The sequence below is a fragment of the Saccostrea cucullata genome, unplaced genomic scaffold (assembly GCF_032062105.1).
Source record: "Saccostrea cucullata isolate Sc308-1 unplaced genomic scaffold, CSIRO_AGI_Scuc_v1 ctg3458, whole genome shotgun sequence".
Classification (NCBI taxonomy): domain Eukaryota; kingdom Metazoa; phylum Mollusca; class Bivalvia; order Ostreida; family Ostreidae; genus Saccostrea; species Saccostrea cuccullata.
In genome coordinates, this window is record NW_026939107.1 from 1 (window position 1) to 12,219 (window position 12,219).

Below are 12,219 nucleotides of genomic sequence, written 5' to 3' on the forward strand. Positions count from 1 at the left end.
GCGCTGTCAAATACACCTTGTACAAATATAGCAGGAGTTTGAAGCCTTGTAGATAAGGCAACATCCCTAAACATAAGGTGTCGAGGCATAAACCATTTAATTACCAAATCGTGAACTCTTTCATCGTCCTCTTTGTTTTGCTTCCTGATGACAGATTTTGTAGGGGAAAATCTGTGCAACTTTTCACTCACCGTCATGTCATGTATTTTTGGAAGGGAATAACTCAAAATACTAAAGAAAGGGATATTTTCCATCCAGTATTCTTTGCAAAAAGTGCTTATATTTCAATACGAAGTTAATAACATTTAAATAGATTTTACAAGATGCATATCTGTTATTGGAAAAATTCAAGTCAAGTAATGACTCCCTTTATAATATAAGAAAAAGAACTATTGCCAGCAATATTATGAAATATTTTTAAAACAAGAAATAAATCAAAGTGTTGCATAATGTACAGAATTTACGTAATACTCCTTATTCCATTATCTAAAACCAAAAATAAGAACCCTCTATATCTGAACTTTTTTTTAACTTTTGAGATTATCAAGCCTTTTTTTTCTTTATTGACTGTCTGGTGAGGCATACCCTTACGTACTATATATACCCGTGTCTTGGCAAGTTATGTCACAGTGGAATCAGACGGGACAAAATGAAGGCTTTCTGTTTTTTGGTTGTTGTTGGGGTTGTTTGCGCTGCTCCAGGAAGAGGTGCTCATTCTTGTATTAACAATTCTAAACAGTTGTCATTTTTTTAAGGTTTTAGATTTCTGAGAAATCTTTAGACATTTTTACTTGATGTTAATACGATAAGGAAATTCAGAATTGCAGTATTTTCAAATAATACAATTTTAGATTTTCCTCTTTTACAGAAAAGCGACAGCTCAACCTCGGGACGAACCACTGCAGTAAGTTGATAATTATCGATTCTTTATCATTCAAATAGTACAGTTAATATACTGTAGTTTATTATTTTATCAAATTAAAACTATATTGTTCCTGTTCATAGACTTTCAGGCCGCCAACCCGTGCACTGCCAGTAAGACAACCAGCCAAGTGTTCTACCCTCATCCAAACGACAACACAAAATTCATTCAGTGCAATGCTCTAGGAGAGATGTACATTATTCAGTGTCCCTCTGGAAAGCTTTATAACCCTGCAACTGTATCCTGTGTGTCAAGGGTAAGTACATTATATTGAAGAACATTTTTGTTCTCAAATTTTAAAATATTTCTTCCCACTTCCTTTGCTTAATTGTAGTATGTAAAAGATCTTTTTCTTGCAAAGGTGATAAAAAGTTAATTTTCGTTCAATTTTTTTTTATTAAAGAGAGTCATTGAATTAAACAAGGAAAAATTGTATTCATCAAGAAAAAATAATCAAAACAAAGGCACAAAAACGAAACAACTCTCAATGCTTAAGCTATATATCTCATCGTTTGCAATGGGTGATTGTTCGCTTCTTTTTCAATTTTTGACATATTCTACACTACACTAAATACCCGCGCTCAAGGTTATTGCAAAATTTGTGCTATATTTTGACTGCAATACTGTAAAGCTATTACATTTGGCTGTGTATTCTTTTTAGCGTTTTTGGCGGTAAGAAACTTCCGCTAATTCAAGTACAACGCTAAATGTCTTTCACATATATAAATTAATAATAACATTAAGAAATGCGTTAAATCAAATTTACGCTAATTTGTTCAAAAATCAATTTCTGCCAAATATCGTACACGCTAAATAATACATTTATAGTATCTAGTTTAAGTGAATTAGAGAGACCTTCCCTTTTGTCTCGCGTTTAACATGTTTAACTACGTCTTATTTTGACTTTTTTCAGAACTTTATTCCACATGGAACAGGTGGGGGACAAATAACTGTGGCTCTCGGCAGCAACCCTTGCACACAGCAAAACATCGCTCGCGGGAACTTGTACTTCGCAATCGCTGGCGACACTCATAAATTCATTGAGTGTGACCTGTTGGGAAATGCCAACCAGCTGACTTGTCCTTCCCTGCTGGTGTGGGATCAGACACGTCTTTCATGTGTTTACAGCTTCCAGAGCGGTCAGCCATTACCCACACCAAACACCGCCATTTTACCAAGTATGTTGTCATGTTCTACAATATTTCCTTTTACAATCTTTCGATCAAAATCATTGTTGAATCATATATTTTAAATATTCTAACGACAAAAAAAATTTCCATATCTTTTGGATTATTCATTTTTCTTTTTAAATTCGGTCTTAAAGCAGAAGTTAGTAGATTTAATAAATACATTTTTCCTACTTAGAAAGAGTACATCCTTAGTAATCTTTTTTTTCAATATAAAAAAGGTGTAAGACCGTCAACTTAATTTTTTTAGGTACCGGAGTCACAACAAATCCTTGTAAAAACGCTGTTGTCACCACTGGAAACTCCCAGTTTTTCTCACATCCCGACCCATCCAAATTCATCCAGTGTGACATCGCCGGAGACGCCTATGTTTTGTCTTGCCCGTCTGGTCTTGTTTGGAACGAGTTCAGTACAACATGTGTGTCTCCATATACTCAAGCTGTGGGCACACGCCCATAGAGAATTGTACTGATTTTGGAATCTCTTACCTGGACACAGTTAAACCCCTTGTTTATATATTTTTACATGAATTTACTATTAAATAATTGACCTTGTATGCCTTCTTGTTATTCATACACGTCTTATCAAAGTATATGTACTTTGCTATATATTATCCTCCCGACATCAGATGGTTTTTGCAAAAGGCGGATGGATGATAAAATGTAGTGACAATGATCACTACACGCGGGGACTATTCTACCCGACGATATGTTAATATATTAGGGACATGAGAGCTTCAAGATTTAAGAATATCTAGAATAATGTGGAAAGCAACATCTTAAAAAAAATAATGCTCTTATTCTCGACACATCATGTTCTACAAGGTGTTGAATATGATACAGGTTGAAGAATAATGTCATAAAAGGGGTCTAAGAGAACATTTTCTTCTGAGTTCAGTATAAAGGAAACGTTGAGTGAAATTAGTTACAAGAATTTAGACATCAATACTGTAAATTATTTACTGGTAGTACTTTGTGTTAAAGAAGAAAAAACTACTACTGTACCTTCAAGTAATGTAAAATCTCTCACCTACATCCTGTTCTTGTGCACTGTCCATTTCCATGGCATCCGCTTTCACAGTCTCCAATAAATACTGAAATAAAGCATATTTTAAAATTATATATGGAAAGGAATTTAAATATTTAGTTATAGTAAATATTTCTAAATCAGTAGTTTCTAAAACATTACTAGTAAACATTTTATTACGACATTTGAGCCAATAACTGTGTATATCATATTTTTATCCAACTGTCAGCCAAGAAGGTACTTCAGAATCTGTTCTTACCATTGTCTAAAGCCCAATTAGGCGTAACTTGGTGTTCACCATTCCATCGAAATCTGACATGAGGTACCAGAGCAGCGAAGGGGAGAGGAGAAGTTACTCTCTTCCAGCTGTGAAAATTACCAATTAAAGAATTCTTGACTGAAGGCGATAAATACATGTCAATACGAAATCTTCGAAAATCTGTATGTTTTTATTTTACTATTTTTATTTGATTTGATTTGATTTCAAGCAAAGCTGATGAAAAATAATTGCATTGGTCTTTCAATGTAAAATAAAGAAGGTAAAAATATATTTGACCAAACAGATAAATGAATAACGAGGACGACCAAAAAGTCAAAGTATTCAGTTGTTTATTTAATTTTCTCGTTGTTTTCCAAACAAGAGTACCGAAAATTCCATAAATAATCTGCAAAACGTATAATTATCTCAAAATCTGACATAAAACAGCTGAAAAAGGAATTAAGTAAACTATATTACCTTAAAAAGTCGTCGCTCTCGTATTCTGATGACACTGGTTGATGCTTCCCGCCACAGTTGTAATGGAGACACGGTTCATGAACTGTGAACCATGATTTCCCAAAATTTGTAGAGGCTTCTAAACCAACGCTGAAACAACGTTTTTGCCTTACACAACATGTAGTATGTTTTTTTTTTAAACTGATGGTTTAATGTATAATATTCTTTTAAAATTAATAAAAAGTAACGAATGTATTTTTTCCAGCTTAAAAAGATAAGTTATATTTAAATTAATGAATAATAAGTATGTATGCCCATGCATGTTCATGTCCTTCGGTTGTATGACTTTGTTTAAATACACACTTACACATTTCTAGTTGCATTCTTTCCACAGTTCAAATTAAGATCGAACTGTACCATTTTATTTACATCAGACCTTCGGGGAAAGTGTGGTAAGACCTGTACTCCATCAATTGCCCACACGTCGAGATCTACACCCCGATGGTGCTCCTGTGCCCAGCAGATCCGCGCCTTAGACTGTCTTTGGTTGCCGTTTATAGGCACTGATATTAATCTTGGCTCCTGAATGATAAGGAGAAATGAATCTATTATGATTTTTATTAGTTGATGTATGGTGTACATGTACAAATCAAATTTCATGAAAACCATAAGAAGTGGATACATTTATAAATGATTACATTTGAAGTTTAAAGTAGTTTTAAGTGTTTACCTTAAAATCTCTACTTGTGAGATTTCGTAACACCGGTTTATGTCCATGCTTGTCCTCAATGTAAACCTCAACGTTTGTTTCAGGAGAATCTAAGGCTTGGCAACGACCACTGCCTATTAGATAAATGGCATTGATGTAAATTTAGCAGTTCCTTGAAAGGAATTTTGAAATTTGTTTTTATTCAAATTGTTTTTACGCGACCTACCGAATCCAAAGTAGAACCTAAGATTTCCCGCCAATCTGGTATCGAGATACGGAGTACAGGCCCACCGTTCTCCCGCTCCATCGAACACCATCGAGTTCGCATGATAGAGAACACCACAAATAACATCAACCCGACCTCCTCGAATCATCCAGCTGAAAGAGACAAAATAATATGTTTTATTGAAAGGTTTCATTAGGGGTTTTTTCCAATCTTGTGTCTGGCATTGTAAAAATATCCCTTTCAAACTGTCTTAAAGTATAAGTGTCCAATGTCTTACTACAACTTCAAGGCACCATCTTTGGTTTCGGTTATCAGTTCTTGAAAATAAGAATCCATTCAAGAATGTGGGCATCGTGCTTCTTATATTACTAAAAATTGGTGATTTAATGATCATTCAAATTTAATTCTATTAAAATATCTCCCAAAATTCAATTTTATTAGCTACAAAAATTCCCCATTTTTCTCTATCAAAATTAAGCATAATACATGTATGCTTTTAGAGATTAAAAAAAAACCAACAAAATATGTAAACAGCAATAATATCTCTTTGAAAGTCATTTGAGTCAAGATACAAAATTTTAAAAGAACGTACCCTGGTTGATTCTTTGATTCAAACTGTTCTTCTAGCATTAAATCCGGGGTAACATCAGAAACTGATAGGTCGAGATCACGTGTTACTGCGTAATTAACTGTTTGGTTTTCAATATTGAAGAACAAAGTATTTTCCTCAGATCGACACTTTTGCTAAAAGAAAAAAATAAACGCCATGTGAAAAATTCTCAAATATTTCAAAATAATTTTCAAAATCATATTGAAATGACAGCATTGAAAAGAATTTCCTTTTCTTTCTTCTTTTTTTATAAAAGTGCAAAAGTACAGATGTACCCTAATATTCCCTCCAGGAAAGAAAAGCCAATTGCTAGGGTCAATTGGATCAAAATTTTCTTCAATGCGACTGGGTTTATCAGCTATATTGACAACCAACACATTGTCAATTCCCCAACAACTACTGAAGTCTGGCTGCCCTTCGTCAGAAATATCCCATCGTATCGTGCGAGGTCTTTTTGTTGTTGTAGTAGTTGTCGTTGAAGCTGTGCTTGTTAGGTTTTCTGTTGTCTCCAAGGTTGGAAATGGCACAGTTGTTGTTTCCATTGTTGTCAATGATTCGGTGGTTGTTGCAATCGTCGTTGTTGTTGTTGTTGTCTTTGGTTTTGGTTTACTAGACAGTTGTTCCCACTTTAAACAGGCTCTGTCCCCTCTAGCTTCCTTTGGGAGGTTTACAAGGTGGACCTCTGTTTCTGATGACGGTATACTAAAGTGTAAAATTATTTTTCTAAGTTATTCTTACCTATGTAATGAAAAGTTTTGTCCTTTCATGTGTCTTCAAGTATTTTTGAGAAATAAATTACATGTACTAGCGTATACAATCAAGTGCTTAAAAATATTTTTTTTCTCTGTAGAAAATTGAAAATATAGTTAGCCCTTCTTCAAATTGTCTTTGAATACATATTTTGATACTTTTCTTGCACTTATGTATAAATGAAAGGGGGAAAGACAAGAAAAGACGTTAAAAAACAAAAATGAAGCAATAACAGAACAATTAAACTTAGGATTTACATCCTATTAAGACAGTGAAGTTCCAAATCTTATTCGCTTATCTATAGAATTTCGTTCAGAATTATAATGGTTTACCTTAGAGAATCTATTGTGGTCCATATTGTACAATTCTGTAGTCCATAAGATACTGTGATATTAAAATCTGTTGTTCCCGAAACTTGACATCTTCCTGCCGCTATTCAGAAAACAAAAAATAAGTTTCACTTTGATAACTTGCATTTTTCTCCCAAAAAATCATGGAGGGTAACTTATAAGTTTGTATTATTTTCTTTAAGTATATTCGATACGTGCTAGTATACTCTATGTTGAAGAATTTAACCATTATATTTACAAAATACTTCGTAATAATTAAAAATTTGGACAAAGAGCTGACTTACATAAAGCAAACTGTATGACAGCAGCTGAAGTTGTATTCATTGGTACCGTCACCTACAGAAAATAACACAGTGTCAATAGAATTACAATTGTACATCTGTGTCTCAAATTTAGCTATTCATGTATCGTATAATAAAAAAAAATCACCAGTTTCCTTTCACCATAACGTTGGCACAGCCAACTAGAATCTCCATACATTATGTGACCACAATCTCGACTAATATTAACTCCCAGTGTCTCCCGCCTAAAACAGGAAAGAAATCAGGTAAGTTAATACTGTGAAATCACAAATTTTCGTTGGGGTTTAATTTTCGTTGTTTTCGTGGCAAGAAGTGACCCACGAATTTATGTTCACTACAAAATGCAAAATTTATCATACATTTCTATTCCACATTAATCCACAGTACTTCACCCACGAAATCAAATCCCAACGAAACAAAACTTTTTCCTCAAACCACAAAAATTTGACCCCACGAAAATATGTGATTTTACAGTATATTACTGTAGTCATAATCTTTTTAAAAAATATTTTACCTTATACCACAAATTTAACATCATAATATATTCATATTTACCTTGCACCACTAATTTACACAAGAACATAACAGATACACACAACCTCAACGCATTTGGTTAAATGGTTTTAACCTTAAAAACAATTATTTCCGACAAAAATATATACCAAATAAGCATGTTGACATCTGGCGATGAATCAAAATCATCCCTTAATATGACGCCATTTCCATGAAGAACGGCAAGTTCTGGTCTAAGGGGAGATGTTGTTGGAGCTTAAAATGTAAGTATTGTATTTATATTTCTTCAACCGACTGAGTGTGACTTCCTATTGAAGCTCTATAATTTCATTACATAATTGGTAAATACAGTATTTAAATAAACACCTCTTCCTTTCCAATATAAAACTTTAATGATTTAAAAAAAAAAATATTTTTAATTCATTTTTTTCTTAAAAGAAAATCTTACCTCCTTTCTCACACATCTGCATTACTGTTGTGTCTTTAAACAATAATTGTGAATGTAATGTTCCGGTAGCCCTGAATTTAAACCAATTGAATAATGTATTTTATTTGACACTTATACATCATAGGAGTTTACTTAAAACCTAAAACCTCATATGAGGAGAATATTCATATAAGGGGTTTTCGTTTATAGTGAGAATATTGATATGATATTGGTCTTACAGAAAACTAACGCATCCTGTTCCGCTAGGAGGCGCCATCCACATAAATGACAGCTGTTGCTGAGGTTCTCGGGTTATGTGGGAATGGACGATTGAACACATTAAATTGTTTCCAGATCCAGTATTCCCTAGGAAACCAAGTCCTTGCATCCTAGCTTTGGCTTCTGATGTAAGTGTGTAAAGCCCCGTAAGGAAAAATCCGTCAAAATTCACCGTTGATCTGATAGTTACTGTGCATTAAAAATTAAAATTATTTTTCGCTAAGAAATTTAAAGAGATTTGTAAGCTTGGACAGTCGTCTGAGTACCTCAATACATGTATTATTAACATTTTAAGAATTTATAACATGATAATGATGAAAAATATTTATCTGTGCGAGTGGAAGAGAAAAAATAATATTGTTATAATATTGGCCTATCTTGTTTTTCGAAATACAACATTTCATATAAAAATATATCCGGGAAATATTTTATCACATTTTTATTTATTTCTTTTTTACGTCATGATTGCCAGTAAAAGCTATAAAAGCACTTTACAAAATATACATATACATAGTATATTTAATTAATATATAAATATATATATATATATATATGTAATGACTAATCAATTACAGTATGACAGTGATCAATCATTATATGTTAAAAGAAAGCTTTCTTTCATAAAAAAAAATAATATGAATTTTTCAACATGATAATAAGCCGTTTCTAGCACCACAATCCTTGATTCAGTTGCCATGAACAAGACATCAACAGATCTGCAATTAAACCAGACGCTTGCTCTGCATAACGATGAACTTAGTATGTAAGCTAAATACAAAGGGGTAAAGATAAAGATTTTCAAAGAATAAATGCAAAAAGCACCAGAACAAGAATACAAAAAAATTCACGATTTTTGGAAGGGTCGTCTTTGCTCATCAAAACATGAATTGAGCTTGTCTGCTGAAAATCGAGGAGCAAAAAAAATGTCCAGGTATATTTCTGGTCTTTACTTTATGTATTTATTTATAGGTTATATTGCAAGTCATGGACTATGTATCTGATAAACCCTTGATAAGTTGTTTTAAGTACCAGACTATTTTGTTGATTCCTGAACATCTAACTTTTTTGTTTTAGGACAACAAATACACAGCTCACAGCATTTGGTTTTAAAATAAAATTCTACATATTCAATTGCCATCCTTTACTAGACTGCATCATATATGTACTCAATTACTGTAACAGTTCTTGTGCCTACTACTTCAGTAGCATTTCTTTACAGAGAAATGCACTCATGTATTTCGTTGAAATGGTTTTTGCATACTGAAGTACTCACCATTATAAAGTTTTCCAGGAATGTACAAATCTGGGTTACCCTCTATAGATACACTAAGGGCCACTTCTCCTTTTTCTATTCCTAATTCGTTTACGTTACCATGGTAATTACACATGAAGAAGAACGGCGCAACATATGGTTGATAGGAAGCAGTGACATCAAAAGTCAACATCAATAAAAACAATCTAAAATTCAAATGCACAACAGTTTGTCATTATATCATTATATATATAAGCATATATGTTTATTTTTTTCAATAATTTTTAACATGAAGAAGACGAAAAGCATACGTCATCAGAAGAAAAAGGATGTTTTTAAAATATATTTACAAATTCGGTTTGAAAGTTGTTACATTCAAATAACCAAAGGTGAGTTCGATACACCCTATCTATACTACTGTTCCTATCCTTCATAAAAACCTATACAAAGATACACAGCTGACTCCACCATACGCTCTAACAAACCCCATCTTTACTCTTCAAAATGGTTTCACGTGTTTTGATGTTACAGTGCAGGGAAATAATTTTGTTACAGCATCAATGCTGATTTTGGTGCTTCCTATGCTTGCTGATTTTTATGCTTCCTTTGCTTGCTGATTTTGATGCTAGTTATCCTTATCCTGATCCTGGTTTGATCCTTATCCTGATGCTGGTTTGAAACTTGGTCAATGCTAGTAATGCTACCGAAAGTAGGATTATCCTGCCGGAAGTGGATAATTCAAAAACAGCATCGCTATTTTAAGCCATTGAAATTAATTTTTGGGGTAACTTTTATTTGTTATTTGTATTAAATGACTTTCCTTTATCTGTTTTCACATTGGTCAATGCTAGTTCTATCCTTTGCTTGCTGATGCTGATCCAAGTAATGCTGTTTTTTTAAATGCTGATGCTAGTTCTATCCTGATCCTACTTATGCTGATCTTGATGCTGGTTTATGTAACAAAATTAGTTCCCTGCACTGTACTTTTTTTGAGATGAAATTTCTCCTTTAGGGTAGTGAATAATTTTAAGGTGTAAAGATGGGGTTTTGTTAGAGCGTATGGTGGATCCTGCTGTTTATCTTTGTATAGGTTTTATGACGTTTAGGAATAGTAGTATAGATAGGGTAGACCGAACTCACCTTTGGTTATTTGAATGTTGTAACTTTCAAACCCAATTCGTAAATTATATTTTTAAAACACCCTTTTTCTTCTGATGACGGTTGCAGGGAATGCTCGTCATCCATGGTGCCTTATCCAACCTCTGACGATTTGGAGGACCGTGTTTGTTTTGCTCCTGATTTGTATTCTATATTGGACTTCTGAGCTTCAATGAAATATATGGAGATAACGAAAAATATTCAAGTTCGAAAGTCCATAAACGAAACAAAATAGGAGCAGAGCAAACATGGACCTTAAAAAACATCAGAGGTGGGATCAGGTGCCATGGCGGAGTGAGCATCCCCTGCCGACCGGTCACACCCGCCGTTTGTTCTTGTCATGATCGGAACGGACAAATCCATCAATTCAGTGTTTAAATAAAGAACTAAAATTTAGTTTGAAAAACGTCAATCAGCATTTGACTCAATGATAAATTGTATTTGCTGACAAGGTCATTGTATCGACCATAGAACTTACGAAATGATGACTTTAAACGGGACTGCCGATATACTTGTTCATTATCTCCATAAATTTCACACGAAGTAGACTCATTAATATCAAGGAAAAGTGTTTCCTTAATAATAGTAGAACTAGGAGATTTTCATATCTTGTGATTCGTTACCAATATCAAACTAAACTTGAACGTGTTACCAATATCACACTTATTCTATACACACGTACTCTGAAATTGAAATTAAAAGGATGTTGGAAGGACTCTTTGAAGTTGTTTAACACTGTCTTTAAAGACCAGGTATTCCAACAAACTATCCTTAAATTTTGTATACCTATGAAGCTTGATTTACTTTAAAAGGTCTACATGAGATGAAGAAACACTTGTTGTGGCATTTGTCAGCTTACTATATCCAGTTGAACTCGGAATGAAAGACACAATAGAGTCTGCCTCATCTGTTTCATATTTGGATGTTTTACCGACTAAAGACGGTTGGGGTCAACCAACAACTACATTGTATGACAAACGAGGATGACTTTAGCTTTTCCATTGTCAACTCTTTAAACAAGACAGAATGACAACTAGATGTTGATGTTAGACGGATTTCGATAACCTCCTTTAAAGTCAGCATTTCATGAATTCTACATTCATTACACATGTAATTACCTCGATACCAAATATAATCTATCACTGGATCGTACTTTGACTAAATTGTTTTATACCAATTGTTTTATACTGATTTTTACTACAGAATGGTCTGTCTGCCTTAACAATACAAAGGGCTTCCAGTCGATGTGACCCCTCGACAAGGAATGCTTTCTCCCCCAAGGCATCTTAATGCATTTATGCTATGTTCACAGATTAGTTTTTAAAAGATCGATCAATGGTCATTATCCTTAAAAATGTCATTAGAAGCTTTCAAGAGATAAGATCCAGCATTTCTTACCTACACAATAGGAACAGAGTGTTTTGTTTCCTCTAATTCCTAGTGATGGGGAGATTTATTGATGGTAACTGATCTATATTACGCAGATTTAAAACCTCAACGTAACTAAAATGATTCTGAACATACCTGAAAATTATTGTCTCCATTAGTAGGTAAGAATCATGTCTCATTTTTTGTCTTTCTCAATATACTCCAGCTGGTGACTGCCAAACAAACTACTCTGCTAATTATACGTTACTTCAATTATATTTCATAATCTTTTTACGCCAATCGTCACAACTTTTACAAGTGTGGCACTCGAAATTTCAGTACAAATTGGTGATATGGTAACTGTTTGTACTTTATAGAAACATGTTCTATTTGATTTCTTTCAGTTACGTAAATCCCTTCTTTTC

The 12,219-nt window shown here is 33.5% G+C and overlaps 2 protein-coding genes across 2 annotated transcripts; one reads left to right on the forward strand and one right to left on the reverse strand.

Annotated features, from left to right (window-relative positions):
• The first annotated feature begins 611 nt into the window (after nt 1–611).
• Nucleotides 612–2,652, forward strand: LOC134252284 (uncharacterized). Its single transcript, XM_062734724.1, has 5 exons — nt 612–707; nt 869–904; nt 1,006–1,178; nt 1,836–2,100; nt 2,360–2,652. Exons 1-5 carry the CDS (start codon nt 650–652, stop codon nt 2,566–2,568), a joined length of 741 nt encoding a protein of 246 aa, XP_062590708.1. The 5' UTR covers nt 612–649; the 3' UTR covers nt 2,569–2,652.
• Nucleotides 2,653–3,080: 428 nt separating this feature from the next.
• Nucleotides 3,081–12,199, reverse strand: LOC134252285 (reelin-like). The gene is made up of 16 exons (XM_062734725.1): nt 11,951–12,199; nt 9,290–9,474; nt 7,977–8,205; nt 7,759–7,829; nt 7,460–7,565; nt 6,925–7,021; nt 6,780–6,831; nt 6,478–6,577; nt 5,671–6,097; nt 5,378–5,529; nt 4,786–4,937; nt 4,581–4,693; nt 4,218–4,432; nt 3,872–4,000; nt 3,395–3,501; nt 3,081–3,202 (listed from the first exon to the last, which is right to left on the reverse strand). The coding sequence occupies exons 1-16, from the start codon at nt 11,992–11,994 to the stop codon at nt 3,135–3,137; spliced, it is 2,247 nt and encodes a 748-aa protein (XP_062590709.1). The 5' UTR covers nt 11,995–12,199; the 3' UTR covers nt 3,081–3,134.
• Between the last annotated feature and the right edge of the window lie 20 nt (nt 12,200–12,219).

Coding starts and splice junctions, on each gene's coding strand:
- LOC134252284 (XM_062734724.1), top strand. CDS start 650: ATGAAGGCTTTCTGTTTTTTGGTTGTTGTTGGGGTTGTTTGCGCTGCT. Junction 905..1,005: donor CCTCGGGACGAACCACTGCA/GTAAGTTGATAA, acceptor TCCTGTTCATAG/ACTTTCAGGCCGCCAACCCG. Junction 1,179..1,835: donor CTGTATCCTGTGTGTCAAGG/GTAAGTACATTA, acceptor GACTTTTTTCAG/AACTTTATTCCACATGGAAC.
- LOC134252285 (XM_062734725.1), bottom strand. CDS start 11,994: ATGAGACATGATTCTTACCTACTAATGGAGACAATAATTTTCAG. Junction 5,530..5,670: donor TTCCTGGAGGGAATATTAGG/GTACATCTGTAC, acceptor TTTTTCTTTTAG/CAAAAGTGTCGATCTGAGGA. Junction 3,203..3,394: donor TAATTGGGCTTTAGACAATG/GTAAGAACAGAT, acceptor GCTTTATTTCAG/TATTTATTGGAGACTGTGAA.